The sequence below is a fragment of the Xenopus tropicalis genome, chromosome 7, assembly GCF_000004195.4.
Source record: "Xenopus tropicalis strain Nigerian chromosome 7, UCB_Xtro_10.0, whole genome shotgun sequence".
NCBI lineage: Eukaryota > Metazoa > Chordata > Amphibia > Anura > Pipidae > Xenopus > Xenopus tropicalis.
In genome coordinates this window covers 95,093,125-95,111,465 of record NC_030683.2, presented here as the reverse complement: position 1 = coordinate 95,111,465, position 18,341 = coordinate 95,093,125, and the positions used below count along the sequence as shown (strand labels likewise).

General features: G+C 39.3%; 1 protein-coding gene across 8 annotated transcripts in view; it reads left to right on the top strand.

Moving 5' to 3' along the window:
* Positions 1–18,341, top strand: part of kazn (kazrin, periplakin interacting protein) — a 218,017-nt gene that overhangs the window by 149,755 nt on the left and 49,921 nt on the right. For 7 of the 8 annotated variants that reach the window (XM_031904690.1, XM_031904691.1, XM_018095205.2 and 4 more), the window contains 1 exon segment: positions 14,308–14,499. In XM_031904690.1, the coding sequence (XP_031760550.1) occupies positions 14,308–14,499 (192 nt within the window). 8 annotated transcript variants of the gene reach the window in all.

The following is an 18,341-nucleotide window of genomic DNA, read 5'->3' as shown; positions in this document are numbered from 1 at the left end:
GGGGTTATTCTGCCCCGAAACGTTGCACCTCCGCAATAAAACTTTGAAAGGGTTTTTCCCTAGTTTACAGCTCTGTGTGCCATCTGCTTTTTTTGCTTTATTATGGGAATCCATAATTTCTTTTTTAGAGACTGTTCTCCGTGGCAAAAGGGGGTGTTTTAGTCAGTATATAGGTTCTGAGAGCAATAACTTTGTTTGGGGTACTTGGGGAACCTTTGTAGGTATGGGCATGTAATTTTTCTCTTTAAAGGGAAAACAAAAGGTCTAAAACGTTACTTGTATTTTATTTATATTTCAGCATGAGGCTTTCTACACCCCTGGCAAATAACTGTTGCTACATATTATTTGCTATTTACGATAGTGCATCAGAAGATTGTTGGTTAAATGTAGTGTAGTGCATGTGTGTGAGAGGACTGCTTTGTGACCCTCTGTGGCAGCACAGGTTAGTGTATTTTGCTAGTAAATGAGGGGGTGGATGATCAGGCAGGCAAAGCAGCTTGTTGTGCTGAGAGGCAAAGCAATCAGTTAGCAACCTATAGCTCTTGTAGTAGTTGAATAGGTGAGCTGGCCCCTCCTCTCCTTGTCCGTTAGCAGTGACATCATGGCAGATCCTAGTGCAACCTGTGTGAGGGTCAAATTCCTGGCAGCACAGGTAAAGCAAACATTACTTCCTGAAGCACGGGGAGGAGCCAGGGACTACATTGTGACAGAGCACTTTCCTGCCATTCTGGGAGGATTCATTCACAGCATGAAGTCTGACGGTGAAGAAAATAAGCCTGGTATGAAGCATGCCTTTATTCTCTCACACCCTGCACTGCTGACAGCCTGGAGAATGTGTGTTGTGCTGCAAACATAATTTGCACAGGGATGTTTTAGAGCACTTTTCTACTCTTTAGTCTCTCCAGGCCTTTCTATTTTGTTTGGGTCACTTAAACAACACACCTCAGCACTGCTAGGGTGAAGACACATGGAGCAACTAGTAGCAGCTACTTGTCACAGCTCCAAAAATATAATGCTGATCTTTTACTGATATCTGTCTCTACGTGTGTTTTAGCGGAGGCAATTCTAAGTATTCTTTATGGCAGGGTATTTTTCTGGCGTTTAGCAGCCGTGACAAGTAGCCACTACTAAGTAGCTCTGTGTGTCTCCACCCTTATGTGTGAGCAGCTACTGCCTGATCCAGGAATGGGGGGTGTCCATAGGTACACAGAGAAATTTGCTATAATGATGGTCTGGAGTAATGTAACTTATTGCAGAAAGCAAAGATACTCTGTTCATCTTGGTTCAGCACCGAAATAATATCCTTATTAATAACATTATTTAAACAAAGTGTAAAACTGGTTTGTAATCGGAGTCATGGCTCAAATATGGGTCCTGAGCTAGTTAGGGTTGGTCCCCATTATCCCTCTGTTTGCTTTGGAGACTTTTGGCATGTTATATGTGCATATATTCAGTTTGTATGTAGATGCACCCCAGTAACAATTACTTCTAAGAAGGACATCTGATTTATGACTGTAGAGAACGTGTGTGTTATATAAGTGTCACAGCTGTTACCATATGCAATAAATTAGCTTATGCAATCTTTGATATGTTGCAGGTACCTTCAATCTGGTCACTTAGTTGTCTAATTGATATTGGTACAGTACTTGCTATTTAATTGAAGAAGTATTTAGATACCCATTCTAATATTGCATGTAACCATTGTTGGCACATTTTTTTTCCCTGAAAGTAACCTTGTGAGGAGGATGCTATTGTTTATATCACTACACACCGTTCCAGACATCCAGTAGAATGATGAATCGCACTTCCGCATGTTGCAGTATTAAGGATTTGGACTTGTTTTATGCCAGGAGAATGCTGTCTAAATGAATCATATGAAGAATATATTTTTTGATAGACAAGTAATAATGGTCTTGGTTTCATGGTTTAGGCTAGGACCACTTGTTCTACTGTAGAAAAAGTTAATATAACACTGTAAAGTGACATTATACTTGATAGTTCTGCGCTTCCCAGAGCCCACTTTGTTGATGGAATAATCTGATCATCTTAAACAAATTATACCATGTTTCACTTTCTGCTATGCTAATGTGTTGTGCATGTGAAGTTGGAACTGCCATTTATACGCATGGCTGTGTGACAATGCTGTCTGCATTGCCAACTAATCAAATCATCTGAATTTTGTCAAAGAAAAGAAAATGCTGATGTGTTCTTGGCCCTACTGTAATCTGTAAGTTTAGCCTGCAGTAATCCTTACAAGCAGGCTTATATGGAGAAACAGACCCTGCAAGTGCTGGGGGGCCCTGTTGTGTAGGGGGCTGAGTGGGACTTTGACCAATAGACAATTTCTGTATATGCATGTGAAACATTTAAACGTTTCATCCCACAGACTGGGGGGTCCAGGGAATTTATGGCCACTGGTTACAATTCAGTCTCTGATTTAAGTGTCTTGCATTTCTATTGGTCTGGACTGAATTATTCCAGTCCTTTTTGTGTGTTGCTATCAGACCTGTCAACTACAGGTCTGCATCACTAATGAATTAGTGGACAAGTGTTACTGTTTGTTGCAGCTCACAGCATCTGCAGGTGATGTGTTTCCATTATGAGACTAAAATAAATCCATTATTGGTATTCTACAATTGTTTATGAAGGGCATGAAAAGTTAATTATTTCCTCCGATCACTAATTTGAAATTATCAGAGTTTGCATATATTTTGAAAGTGGTAATTATTTCTGGTGATACTTTTCATGGAAAAGATGTGTAATGGACCCAGAACTTCCTTTAAGCCCCAGCGTATTTATGAGGTCCCTCTTGTAGAATTAGGATATATGGAGATATAAATATACTCTATTGCTATTAACCGCATTAAAGCTAAACTTATCTTTGATTCTTTTCAATTTATAATTATTTTGATATGACTATGCTGCACTTTCTCATTTCAGTTGCAAATGTCAGAGGCTCTGGCGTAATTGAATTTATAATGAAATCCATTTTATCCCCTTTTGTTTGTGCATTTAAGTAAGCTGTTAGAGGTGCATTTTCTTTTAGGCGGGGGAATTCAGCATCCCACTGCCTGCTCTCCAAAGTACCGTACTTGAGTCTTTGCATCAACCTTTGTATTGACAGTAAACCCCAGTGAAATGCTCAGATCAATATGTTCTAACCTGCCTCCTTATTTATTATGTCTGTGTAGTATATCATATTAATGGGCAGTCATCATGCTATTCAGGCTATGACATTATTTGGCCCTTGTTGATTTGCTTTGCTTACACAGATCCTTCAAGTACAATAATTTCATGCTGGATGCGTGCCTGGTCCCTGCCTATCGGCCTCTTGTATTGACCATCTCAGAAGTTCTGTGTGTACTTCTTGTTTGCACAGTGTCAAATATATTCACTTTATGCTCAATATTACTGTCACTTATCCTAGTGTCTGAAGAGGCTATTTTAGTGACAAATACACTAAAAACACTTGTTGTTTTAGTAGCGGCAGTTTCTGGTGTTTTAAGTAAGCCAGTGTGTCTTGACTGTATAGATATCTGTACCCAAAATACTGACATTCACTGGCAATTAAACTTAAGCCTGCAATATTGCAAACATCCAAAAACTATTGATTTGTGAGCTTAAATTTGTATTATTGTTTATTTTTATTACTAATGTTTCTAATCAGTCCTTCTCCTATTCATATTCATCTCACTTAAACCAATCCCTGGTTGCTAATGAAAACAAAGCCCTAGCAACTCTATAACTGCTAAAATTCCAAACTGGAGAGCTGCTGAACAAAAAGCTAAATAACGGACTAAAAAATGAAGACAAGTTGCAACTGTCTCAGAATACTAAAAGTTAATAGCCTCTTTAAAGGAACAGTAACACCAAAGATGAAAGCATTTCAAAGTAATTAAAATATAATTTACTGTTGTCCTGCACTGATAAAACTGGTGTGTTTGCTTCAGGAACACCACTATAGTTTATATAAATAAGATGCTGTGTAGCCCCAGGGGCAGCCATTCAAGCTAAAAAGAAAGGGAAAAGGCACATGTTATATAGCAGATAAGATATAAGAATGTGGAACATACTTGGAAGATTGTAGTAGCAACTGGATACAACCTGGAACAGCATCACCCTTGTCCTTTTAAAGTAAAATGCCTTTTTTGCACACTTTCAGGGCATTACAGCAACATTTATGCAGCCCTTTTCAAGCTGCTTGTTAAAGGGCTGCATAAGGCCTTAAATGTAACTATAATGTCTTTAATGACAAGGAAAGGCAAAGTCACTTGGGGGTGCCAAAATGTTAGGAACCCCCAAGTGACTTAAATCTCCTACCTTGTACCCCGGGCTGGTGCCCCTGTTTGGAGAGAACAGCACCAGCCCGGGGTGGCTGCAGCGCTTCCTCCTTCCTGCTTTGCATGCGCGCGCATGCGCAGTAGAGTTAATAGTGGAACTTTAACAGAGAAGTCGGCTTTTCACTCTACATAGTTACATAGTTACATAGAGTTGAAAAAAGACCAGTGTCCATCAAGTTCAACCCATCCAAGTAAACCCAAAACACCTAACCCACACCTACCAATCTATACACTCACATACATAAACTATAAATACAACCACTAGTACTAACTGTAGATATTAGTATCACAATAGCCTTGGATATTCTGATTGATCAAGAACTCATCCAGGCCCCTCTTAAAGGCATTAACAGAATCTGCCATTACCACATCACTAGGAAGGGCATTCCACAACCTCACTGCCCTCACCGTGAAAAACCACCTACGCTGCTTCAAATGGAAGCTCCTTTCCTCTAATCTAAAGGGGTGACCTCTGGTGCGCTGATTGTTTTTATGGGAAAAAAGAACATCCCCCAACTGCCTATAATCCCCTCTAATGTACTTGTACAGAGTAATCATGTCCAAGTGCCTCTTTTCCAGAGAAAACAACCTCAACCTCGACAGTCTCACTTCATAGTTTAAATCTTCTATCTCCTTAACCAGTTTAGTTGCACGTCTCTGCACTTTCTCCAGCTCATTAATATCCCTCTTAAGGACTGGAGCCCAAAACTGCACTGCATACTCAAGGTGAGGCCTTACCAGGGACCTATAAAGGGGCAAAATTATGTTCTCATCCCTTGAGTCAATGCCCTTTTTTATACAAGACAGCACTTTATTTGCTTTAGTAGCCACAGAATGACACTGCCTGGCACTAGACAACTTGTTATCAACAAAAACCCCTAGATCCTTCTCCATTAAGGATACCCCCAACACACTACCATTCAGTAGATAGTTTGCGTTTATATTATTTCTACCAAAGTGCATAACTTTGCACTTATCAACATTGAACCTCATTTTCCAGTTTGCTGCCCAGTTATCTAATTTTGTCAAATCGCTCTGCAAAGCGGCAGCATCCTGCATGGAACTTATAGTTTTGCACAATTTAGTGTCATCAGCAAAAATAGAAACAGTACTGTCTATGCCCACCTCCAGGTCATTAATAAACAAGTTAAAAAGCAAAGGACCAAGGACTGACCCCTGCGGTACTCCACTAACCACACTGGTCCAATTAGAAAATGTTCCATTTACAACCACTCTTTGTACTCTATCCTTCAGCCAGTTCTCTATCCAATTACAAATATTATGTTCTAGGCCAATATTCCTTAATTTGATCATTAACCGTCTGTGAGGTACTGTATCAAACGCTTTAGCAAAGTCCAAGTAGATGACATCAACTGCCATTCCAGCATCAAGGTTCCTACTCACCTCCTCATAAAAGGCGACTAAATTAGTCTGGCAAGATCTGTTACGCATAAAATCATGCTGGCACAAACTAATAGTATTGTGAACTGCAATGTATTCAAGTACCCTATCCCTTATTACCCCTTCCAAAAGTTTTCCTACTACTGATGTCAGACTAACAGGCCTATAGTTTTCAGGCTGAGAACGGGATCCCTTTTTAAATAATGGCACCACATTAGCAATCCGCCAGTCTCTCTGCACCATGCCAGACCTCAATGAATCCTGAAAAATTAAGTGAAGAGGTTTGGCAATCACAGCGCTCAGCTCATTTAATACCCTGGGATGAATCCCATCCGGCCCTGGACCTTTGTTTACCTTTACATGTTCAAGTCTCTTTTGAATCTCCTCCTGAGTGACCCATGCGTCAGTAGCTAAATTACTAGAACTGGGCATATTACAAGGGAAGCCTTCATTATCTGGCTCCTCAGATGTATAGACAGATGAAAAATAAGTTCAAAATTTCAGCTTTTTCCCCGTTCTCATCAACCAACGTACCCCCCCGTGATAATAAAGTTCCCACCCCTTCATGCTTCATTTTTTTTACTATTCACATAATTAAAAAATAATTTTGGATTCTTTTTACTCCTAGCTGCAATATCCCTTTCCATTTCTATTTTAGCTTGCTTGATAGCTTTTTTGCATGCTTTATTTGCTTCCTTGTACCTGATGAAAGTTTCTGCTGTCCTGCGCTTGCGCTGGTCGTGGGGTCCCGGCAAAACGAAGCAGGAGGAAGCGCTCGCTACAGGTACCCTGGGTTGGTGCTGTTTTCTCCTAACAGGGGCACCAGCCCAGGGGAACAAGGTAAGCGTTTAAAGTTACATGGGGGTGCCTAACATTTTGGCACCCCCAAGTGACTTAGCATTTCTTTGTCCTTTAAGGGCTGTGACAGACTGGGAGATTAGTCGTCGCGTGACAAATTTCCCTTGTCGCAGGTGCCTAATCTCCCCGAAATGCCATCCCACCGGCTAGAGTGTAAATCGCTGGTGGTATGGCATACGTGGCACAGCGATTTGACGAAGTTGCTTTGAGAGAAACTTCAGCAATTTCAGCTCTGCGTGTGCCATCCCACCGGCGATTTACACTCTAGCCGGTGGGATGGCATTTCAGGGAGATTAGTTGCCCACGGCAAGGGAGATTTGTCGCACGGCGACTAATCTCCCCATCTGTCACAGCCCTAAAGCATGCAATAAAGGCATTTTATTTTACAAGATTAAGAGCAGTGCTGCTCCAGTTTGTATCTAGTTCTATGTACCAGTGGGAAGTGGCCATTGGGTACCTGCACTGTCCTAAAGTTTATACAATTTTTTTGTGCTGACTACTGGCTGCTAGATTTTAGTAGCAACACAAGCGGGACCTGCATTATTTTATTTTTTTTTTACAATTTTTTAGGGATTTATGATTTTAAAAACTTTTAATCTTTCTATCTTGCCTATAAATTCAATGAAATACAGTAGGTCACTGACCTTCTGAACTGTAAACATTTTAGTCCTTAGTTGACATGTTTCTTAGCAGAGTTAGAGAAACGGCAGTGGTGGCCATACACGTTATAATTATAATTTTTCGTCATTCGTAGACTACACTAATGTTCACAGTTTAATTGCAGATATGCATGTAGAAACAAAAGAATTCTACCCCTATCTGATGAATAAGTACCAAACTTTTCCAGCTGGCCTGATCGACGAGACAACTCATATCCTAGGCCCCTTAAAATCCTACTTTTCAATACTTTTCCTAGTTGTTACTGCTGCTGCATATAGGAGCGCTTTAATCCCAACTAGGGTTGCTACCTGTCCAGTGTTGTAGAAACATGGGCCATAGATAGTATACATTGTTTATAGGAAGCTGCAGGGAAACCCTTATCCTAACATAGCTGGCACATAGTGAACATGCTTTCCATCCTTGCTACCAGCAAGCCATTATTGTAAATTCTCTTAGGCTTTATATGTGATTTTCCCTGAATGTTCCAATTTCTTCTTTACAATAAGTTGCATTTGTTCGTTGCCCATCCAAAGCACCAAAGGTTAATAGCAGATCTTTACTATGTAGAAGTTGAAAGCAAAACACAGCCCTTTCTGTACAGTTAAATCAGTCTCTTGGTGCCAAGGCATTAATAATTTTAACTTGAGGATCAAGTGATTGCCATCGCAGTGATTGCATGATGTGCACATAATGCCTTTCAGGTCAGCCCTACAGGGAAGCTTGTTAGGTTTGAATAGTACAAAGAGATGAAGGGCCTAATGTATTTCTCTACTAAAACTATTTCCTCTGTTCTCCCTCCTATAATGGCGTCTGTCATTTAATCAGTTTTTTATCTTTAAAATCCATAGGCTAATAAAGGGCTCTTGTTGATGTGTAGGACAGAAATGTTATTTTCTATTCCATTTAAAGGTGCAGTTCTCATATTTACTTTTCTTTTCTGTATGGTTCATGGTTTTCTGTTTCATTGTACACATGGACTTTTGCTGCAGGGCTAAAGTCATATTTACTCCCAACATCACCGTATTGCCCTGTGTGGGTTTTACTTTTGACCCTGTTGTTAACAAAATTTTCCTTTGAACTTTGGGTGTAAGATAATGCTCTCGCCCAGGGCTGATTATTAGGAGTTTAACCTGCACAGCAGGTCCTTATCAGTACAGTACTACTCTAGAAAATGGTTATTCTGTCTTTTTGTTTCCTTATATGTTATAGTAGGAGGCACTTTATTCCCTGTATATAAATTTGATTGCCGAGATTATATATACTTTCCTTTTGTTTCCTGGATCTCCATTAGAATGCTTTTGGAATTAACATTTTCCACGTATGCAGCGGTTTCATAAATAATGCCCTTGTGAGGTGTTTGGAGGCATGCCTCAACTGTGGCCATGTAGGGTATGACCAGTTAGCCAACAAGCTAACTTTTGGGCCAAATATCATGATGATATGGGTTTTGGCTGACCATGAGATAACCAAATGGCTTTTATCTGCCAGTTGCCTAAATGTGCATCTAAGTGAAAGCAGTGGTGAAGTGCCACCAACAGAATCCTGTTCATTTTGAAATTTCACATGGGGCTAGCCATATTTTTCATTTCGCAGAGTTCTACAGCAATGTGACCAGTGCTCTGATAAACTTCAGTTACACTTTACTGCTGCGCTGCAAGTTAGAGAGAGATTACCCCCTTCCCTTTCCCCCCAGCAGCCGATCTGCAGCACAATAGGAAGGTAACAAGATAGCAGCTCTCAGTAGGTATCAGAATAGCACTCAGTAGTAAGAAATCCAAGTCCGGCTTGTGAATCCTCCAGTTATATGGGAGTAGGAGAAACAATAGGTTATCTGAAATCCGTTCTAATGTGTAGCGCTGGCTCCTTCTGAAAGCTCACTCAGTGTAAATTTAGAAATAAAAAGTAGAATATAAAAATTTACAGAATCCCTTTAAGGTTTTGTATTGCACCCTGCCCCTCTCCAATATGAAATACATGCCTACCTGGTGCAGAAATATGTGGACCTCTTGGTCCCTTGAAAGTAGAGGGACTTTGTTTTTTTTTAAGTTTTTTTTCTGTGAATTTGGCCAAAACACCATATTTCCTTAAGCCAGTGGTCTCAAAAGGGGGCATAAAATCTGTCCATAAATTCTGTCCGTCAATTACTCAAAATATTACTCTGCAAAAAGTTTGGGATATATAATTAGGTCTGCCACATTGCTGGTAATTTTAATCTTTATGTCCATGTTATTTATAGGTAGGAATGGTAAAAAAAAAAAAAAGCCCAGTATTCCATAAAGATTGCCTTCCCTAGTTACAAATAGACTTCAGGTACATTAATGCATTGCTTATAATGCATTATGAGGAGCAAGAAGTCCAGATTTTACTAGAACTGTTGGCAAACCAAAGTGAGTGTGAGAAATGCTGGTTTGAACAGTACCGTTTGAATATATACATCAGTGCATAATCTAATATAGTCTTTGAGGAAAAATGCACTGCTCCTAGATGTTTTCTTTTGAATGGGAGAGGACAGATGCATCTGTGGGCATTTAATGTAGGAAAAGCTCATGAGCCTTTTACTTATGTTCAGTAGAGGTGCTGCTTAGTTTAACTTTCCTTTCCTTTTGAACTGTACACAATCACCACACACTTTTACAGTTTTTTTATTTGCAGTTTTTTAAATGATTTAAATGACAGTTCAGCAGATGTCTGGTTGCTAGGGTGCTATTTACTCTTAAGGTAGCCATATCCTCGGACCGATTCGGCAGCTTATCGGCCCATGTAGGGGCAGAAACGACGGCCATACCCGACTGATATCTGGCCTGAAAATGGTCAGATATCAATCGGGCAGGTTAAAAGATTCAATCAGATCAGGGACTGCATCGGCTCGTTGATTCGGTCCCCGAACCGATTGTGCCATTGCCACCGTTAGAATTCGATCGTTTGGCCCCTAGATCGAATTAGCCTACGTTTTGCTGATATTGCCCACCCATAGGTGGGGATATCGGAAGAAGATCCGCTCACTTGGCGACCTCATCAAACGAGCGGATCTTAATGTGTATGGGCACCTTTACACGAAGGCAGCAATTTAAAATGGAAGAGGAATAGCATAGAGCCACTATAGAGAAATAAGCAATAACATTATTTATATAATGAACATGTTCAGCAGTGCTTCAATTATACATAATTCACGACACAAGTAACAATAATAACAAATCTATCTTATAGAAGAATCAGCATTTTTATTTGCTAGGGCTAGTGACCACAGGAACCAGAAAGATTTTTTTAAAAACTATACCCTGAAATGAATACTTAAAATGATATAAACTATCTGCTGGTTAAGTGACCTATTAAAGAATGTGGCCAAACTGAAATGAATATAAATAAATATATGTAAACTTCCAAGTAAATGCCGGCACTCACGTATAGATAAGTTGCTGTTGCCTGGGTGCAGGTCCAAATAATGTTGAAGGTGCTTGAGAGAGGGTCAGCACTCACAGGACTTATACAAGCAAATTATTTTTATTAAAGAGGAGACTAACGTTTCGCCTAGCACTCTAGCCTTTATCAAAGTGGTGAATACAACAAACAGTGTCTAAAAAGCACAAAGTGGCGGGAAAAAGTGGAGATGACGTCATCAAACGTCGCCAGAGACAGAATACCAGAAATAAATCAATAAAAAACTGAAAACATGCAATAAAAACAAAAAACACAAGAGAAATAATAAGTACAAGCAAGTAATCAAAAGGTATAAGCAGCAGCTTAAACAGAAACAAAAGTATCATAAATAACACGCTACTGTAGCTAGCTGTCAGAGGTGAGCCGAAAAAGTAACAAGTTTGTATCAACACAGTTCTGTTTCAAGTAAGCCCCATGAGTTGAAATAGACTCATAATCAAGAAAACTTGGTCAGTCAATGGAAACTTAAATAGGGCTAAAATGGGTTGCTATGGTAACTGGTTGCCTTGGTAACACTACAATTTTTACACCACTCCCCATTGGGATAGTAGGGGTAAAGTATTAGTAATCAGAGGTATATAATTAATCTCATTGTATTACGCAGTATGGCTAATTATGGGCCCCAAATGCTCTGTCTGGTCTGGTCTACAATGTTTCCTGCTAACCTTTTACTCACCAGCAAGTACCCTCACACTAAAGGGTTTATTATACTCTGCCTAACCACATTTGGGTACACCTGTTCATCACCACTGGATGCTTTATTGGACGGGGGGTGTGTCACTTACCCCTGGTTACACCCTAATTCCTGTATGGGTTTTGACAGGTGGTGGACCACACCTAGTATCCAGCGTCCTTTTGGTTCTTTGCACCATCTATTATACTCATTGGTGACAAGATGCCTCCACAATTGACCAACTGACCATGACAACTGTGTGTGTAGTACCCACTTGAGTCTGAAATCCTCCAACAGGTGCCCTTAACCCTCTGCCAGAGACTACGACACTCCAACAATACCTCTTCTTTGGCCTTTTCAATCAGAGGTTCCTCTCCTCAGCCACTTACCTTTATTTTATCTCTACTTTCCTCACGGTATGCTGCTCTACTTTGAGATAGCTTTCAACATGTCACTTTCTTTCCATATCAAATCACATCTGTGTATTCTCTCCTACTTTTGTAGACAGGGATATGTTATCCCCTGCAAGAATAATGACTCCCATGTTTTATGAACCAGAACAAGTTTTCGATGATTAACCTGGCAATTAAACCTACTTGACTCTGGTTACTATGATGCCGGCAACCTAGCAACCTGTTCCTTGTATGTATATTCACACCCCACATACATGGATTTGTAATCAAATGAACTTATTGTGATGAACCTCCTGTTTACAAATACTTTACCCCTACTATCCCAATGGGGAGTGGTGTAAAAATTGTAGGGTTACCAAGGCAACCAGTTACCATAGCAACCCGTTTTAGCCCTATTTAAGTTTCCATTGACTGACCAAGTTTTCTTGATTATGAGTCTATTTCAACTCACGGGGCTTACGTGAAACAGAACTGTGTTGATACAAACTTGTTACTTTTTCGGCTCACCTCTGACAGCTAGCTACAGTAGCGTGTTAATTATGATACTTTTGTTTCTGTTTAAGCTGCTGCTTATACCTTTTGATTACTTGCTTGTACTGATTATTTCTCTTGCGTTTTTTGTTTTTATTGCATGTTTTCAGTTTTTTATTGATTTATTTCTGGTATTCTGTCTCTGGCGACGTTTGATGACGTCATCTCCACTTTTTCCCGCCACTTTGATAAAGGCTAGAGTGCTAGGCGAAATGTTAGTCTCCTCTTTCATAAAAATAATTTGTTTGTATAAGTCCTGTGAGTGCTGACCCTCTCTCAAGCACTTATAAATAAATATATATATATTGTGAATCCTATGATTACAGGAGGAGGCCCTTAATTCTAAATAGAAAATTGCCATTTTTAAGGAGAACCAAATAGCACATACTACTAAAACAAGTATATTTTTATGAAAATGGTTTATTTAGATGAAACAGTGTTTTACATATAAGCTTGTTTATGCAGTATATTTTTAGATATTACATTGTTTGGGGGTATAGTTTCTCTTTAGAGAAAGAATGAGCCTTTTTTTATATTATGGATTTCCAAATCTTCATATTTTTATCAGCGGCATACATTGTGTGCTTACAGAGTATTGCTCACAGTCACTGTAACCAACAGATTTGCAAAGCAGTGAAATCGGGCAGGCAGGGTCACAGGAGGCAGGCAAATAACTTGGCTGCTAAGCAGACACCCAGGCTTGTATCCAGGCAGATGGGCAGAGAGCAACAGGGCTTGCTGCAGCCCTCGCTCTGTTGCACTGTAATAATACTGCTCCAATGAAGTAACATTGCAGAATCTATTCTGTCTTTAGGATATTAATATATCACTCAGGCAATACTGTAGGCATTAGATTGATTGACATGTTTTTAACCAGAAGTATTTTGTTGACCGTTCTGTAAAAATAGGGGATAAAATCAAGCTGAACACAGCTTATAGTGTTTACCTGCATTAGATCATCCTCTGCTCCAGACCCCCTTGTTTTGTGGAAAGCTGTGTTTTGACTCACCCTTGATCTGCTGTTTCAGTGATTCCTGAGGCTTCCTTTAGAGAAGTTTATTTTTGGCATTAACAAATTATATTTAACATTATATAGAACATATTTAAAGTTTAACAGCATAGTATGAATTCTTTTTTCCCCCAAGCAGTTGGATAGGAAAAGTATTGTCTGTCGGTAGTTGGGTGTCGCTAGTAAATAATGGGGTAGATATTACATACACTATTTACTAGTGTATGTATCATCAAAAGAAAGTGTATTTACCATCCAAATGAAATGGGAGCACGTATCTTTGGATGCAGGTTTTGTGATCAGTGTTATGTATGAGAGATTTATCAAGAGAAACCAATGGTAACGGATATTATTATTAATAATAATAATAATATTATTATTATTATTATTATTATTATTAAAGTAGAAAAGGTTGGGGATCCCTGCTCTAGTGTATATTATGTGGTATGCTCTGTTTATCAGCATAACTTGAAATTTGGATTCTAGGCCTTCTATGTAAGCATGTTCAGCAAGGATGTTCATACTACAGTCCTCTTTCTGTTGCTAAAAGTTAAGACCCCTGCCATCGAATTTCATTTGCAGCTGAGAAATTCTGTAAAGAAGAAATGTTGTTTATTTGCTCAGAAAAGAACATTTTCATTCTAAGAATGAAATAATTTAAATCATTTTAATAGGTTTAAAGTTTCAAGTAAAAGCAGTATTGGTTTATCCCTTTCTGTTGTTGTTCTGCTACGGAGCATGAGTCAGAGCCACTTCAGAGGATATAAACAAACAAACATGCAGTGCTTTCAACAGCAATTACATTTCTAAAATGACTTTTACAATCTTTGAAATGTTAATTTACGTATGTCTGAAAGTAGCTAAGAATTTTCTTTTATTGTGCAAAACACCTCAGTGTTGGATGAGATGTACAATAACATTTTATATGAATTCATTACCCCTATTTGTATATCTATATTAAAATGTATTCTCCCCTTTTTCTAGTGTTGCTAAGGGAAGAGGTGTCACAACTACAAGATGAGGTTCACCTGCTCCGACAAATGAAGGAAATGTTAGCAAAAGACCTGGAAGAGTCGCACGACTGCAGGTCTGCGGAGGTCCTTTCTGTGACAGAGCTTAAGGTTCAGTTAGCGCAGAAAGAGCAAGAATTGGAAAGAGCAAAAGAAGCACTTCAAGGTAAATTGTGTCACTAAATGGTAGATGTGCAATTTGCTTTGTTGGCATTTTTGTATGTGTAGTTGGTGAAATTATAAAAAATGGCAATTATGAATATACGTGCGTCAGACATAAGCGGCAGACTGGAAGGGGAATTATACAAAGATAACAATGTGATATTTTGGTTATTCCTGTGGGACAGGTTAATGTGATCTGTCATGGGCTCTTGGGCAAACACAAATCTTCCCCAGAGTGATGCTTTATTTGGTCATGTTTAGATACAGGTATGGGACCCGGGGCATTCTGAATAAGGGATCTTTCCGTAATTAGGATCTACATAACTTCAGTCTGCTAAAAATCATTTAAATAATGAATAAACCTAATAGGATTGTTTTGCCTCCAATAAGGATTAATTATATCTAAGTTGGAATCAAGTTCAAGGTTCTGCTTTATTACAGAGAAAAAGGAAATCATTTTTAAAAATTAGTATAATTTTGCTTATAATGGAGTCTATGGGAGATGGCCTTTCCGTAATTCAGAACTTTCTGGATAACAGGTTTCCAGATAAGTGATCCCATACCTGTATAGATTTAACCATGTTGAAAATTCTGTTAGCAGCTCTGCATGGGGCGCCCACAACACAGTGGATATATATATATATCTATCTATCTATATATCTATATATATCTATATATCTATATATATATATCTATATCCAGTTTAGTGACCTAATCAGCTGATCTTAATCATTGCCCTTATCTTAACTGGTCATCATTGTCTCATGTATGGTTCCAGAACTAACACTATGTAGGGGTCACCCCTGGATCGAGTAAGGTGGCACTAAACTCAGCTTTTCTGTGGCCTGCTTAAAAGGGACCTCTGGTAACAGAGTAGTGGGTATGGCCATTTCTATTGTAAAATGCTGAAGGGAAAAGCTGAAACCTATCCTAACCTAGATCTTATTTAATGCCAAATGTATTTTCCCAAATACAATGCTAATGGATCTCAACCTTTTACACACTTGCCTAGTAACCCTTTCCTCAACGGACTGCAGCAGGACAGCATCTTACTAGGCAACACACTTTCCATAATTTATTTATTTTATAGAAATGTACAACCTACATCTCTAGCACTTTGGCAACTTCCTTGCTGATGATGTAGATTATGAAGATTGTTGTGTCGTTGGCATGAAAAAAATATTAAAAGGTTCCATAATATGAAAGAGCAAACCGTATTGTGAATAGAACATAAAAGAATAGGAAACAGCGTTTTTATAAAAATGTCTACTGCCTCTCCATCTGTTTGATATATCACTGTTATCACAACATATGATAGCAAAGTCTGTTATGTATGACCTCAATTTGTTCTCTTTGAGTTATTTTGAACTATTCCATATAAATCTGAGAATTTAGACTCATTTAATGGCTTTAGCATTTCTTCAAATTATTTTTTTTTGTGCTTAGCAGTAACACTGTATAAAGAATAAACGGGATGATTTGGCAGCTATATAATGCTATAAAGGGACAGATTTATTTGTAATTTAATGTGGTTGGCCATGGGAGACATGACAGTGTGTGCTGGGCAGGAACGGCAAGGCAGTTTTGATTAGGCCCTGCAAGTTAGACCTTAGCAGTTTACTCTGTAGTGTGCTGTAATGGAGAATATGGAGTTAGCTTTGGACCCTGTTCTTTCAATGCACATGCTCTGACACAAATAAAACTGCCAGGTGGTCAGTCATCAAGTGTGACACCACAAAAGTTGGCAGCCTGATGCACAGCTCTACAGGTGGAAAGCAGGTATGTGGGCGACCTGGACTTAAAGGAAATCTATACCCCCGAACAAAACAGGTCTGAATAGGAATATATCTCATAAAACAGCTTGTATGTAAAACCCTGCTGTATCTAAAAAAAAAATACTTTTTTTCTTTAGCATGTGCCATTGGGTACTTAAATAGAAAATTGTTATTTTAAATACAAAGCTCTGCCCCCTGGGATCATACGATTCACAGTGCATGCAAACATACAAAGGGTACACCTACATATTAGGTCACACCTGCCAATTAATGGACAAAGTTTAGTGTTTTACTCCCACACTTCTTACAGTTAGAGCTGCATTATTTTCTTGTCATTTGATCTGAGGGAGCTCAAGGACCAGCAAAAAATGGTGACTTGTGGTGAAAGATGTAAAAGAGGCAAACGATTGAAACCCTCCCCTAGTTTGTGCAAGGCAGCATGGTAAATGTTCCTATTTAATGGAAGTCTTTGCTCGCCATGTCACAGTTCCCACACCCTGAAAATACTGGCACTTTAGTCCAGTGGCTGTTTATTTAATATAATTTGTCCAACAACAGTGATCTATTCCATGGCGCTTGCATTTGTCCCCACTTGCTCTGACTGCCATTCTCAAATTGAGTTTTCATTTAATATTTTCAGTTAAATAATAGCCAGCAGAGTCAGTATTTACTTTTGTTTAGTATGTATTTGTGAATATGGGGGGGGGGGGGGTACGACTATATTCATAAAGTACATCAATTGAAGCTTTATCATTGTGTGAGCACTCAGAACAGGTGCACTGGAATAAAAACCAAGTTGGGCCCTAGAGACTCATTTTGAAAGTTGCCCTAACAATAACAGCCTGGAACATCATCTAAGTTGTGTCAGTGCTAATTTACTAATGTACTCTGTGCTTCAGCAAAGGTGTGTACATACTAAACTATTGCACATAGAAATTACTTGGCTATGAGCAATAAGATGACACCCAAGCCTTTATAGCAATGTCTGCATGGGGCTGAGGTGTTATTGAAATGCTTTCAACAAACAGAGAGGGTCTGGGCCTATGCTGAAACTAAATATATAATATATAGCTTTTTCATTAAGATAACCATTCATATTGAGATTTGATAGATTTGCAAGTCTCAAGAGCAGGTAATTTTTCAGATTCTACCTGGGTCAAACAGGCCCCCCTAAAATTTTACCTGCAGGAGCCCATCCCCACCTTTTTATCTTAAACACTGTTCCCCAAGCAGGTGCCTCTTCTGCTTATTCCTAGTTCTATCCCTGCTTCTGGCCACCGATCAGATCTTGCAGCCAGCCATTGATAGATTGAACCAGCCATACAAGGCCTGATGTAGTCTCTGCCACCTATACTCAAATTGCATTGTTTTGATGCTATGCATGGGACAGTTGACTGTCAGTTTGTTTAGGGCTGTGACACACATTTTCTAGTGTAAAGTAGCGGCGCCGCATTTTGCCAATGTCACGGGAGTTTCCTCTCAAGGCAACTTCGGCAAATCGCCACTCCGCATATGCCATCCCACCGGTGATTCACATTCTAGCCGGTGGGATGGCATTTCGGGAGATTAGTCACCCGCGACAAGGGAGAGTTGTCGCGGGCGACTAATCTCCACATCTGTCCCAGTCTGTTGTGACGTGTTAAATTATGTGTATTTTCTGGTACTCCTCAAAATTGCTGTTTTCCTTCTCTTAATAACCAGCTGTCTTGCCTTGCTTTATGGTTTAGATTTTTGTCATCACCTAGGGTACAGTTAATTAACTGCCTGACAAGGTTTGTGGCTGAACTGCACAACCTACAAACTACACACTCCTGCAGTGGTGGTGCAGACCTCCTTAGACGGTAGGCATGCATACTGTAACATGCGATTTTGAAGGAGACACTCACAATTTATTCAGCTGCAGGTGGGGGGCTTATCCCATTGTGACTGCCTTTGCATCAATAGGTAAACACCCCTTTGTGAACATTATGGAAGGCAGCCATCAAGCGGGCACAGGGGGGCTCAGTAATAACAGGTCCCTGAAAGCAAAATGTATTTACAACATACAGTATTACATGTTTTTGTGTGGCTT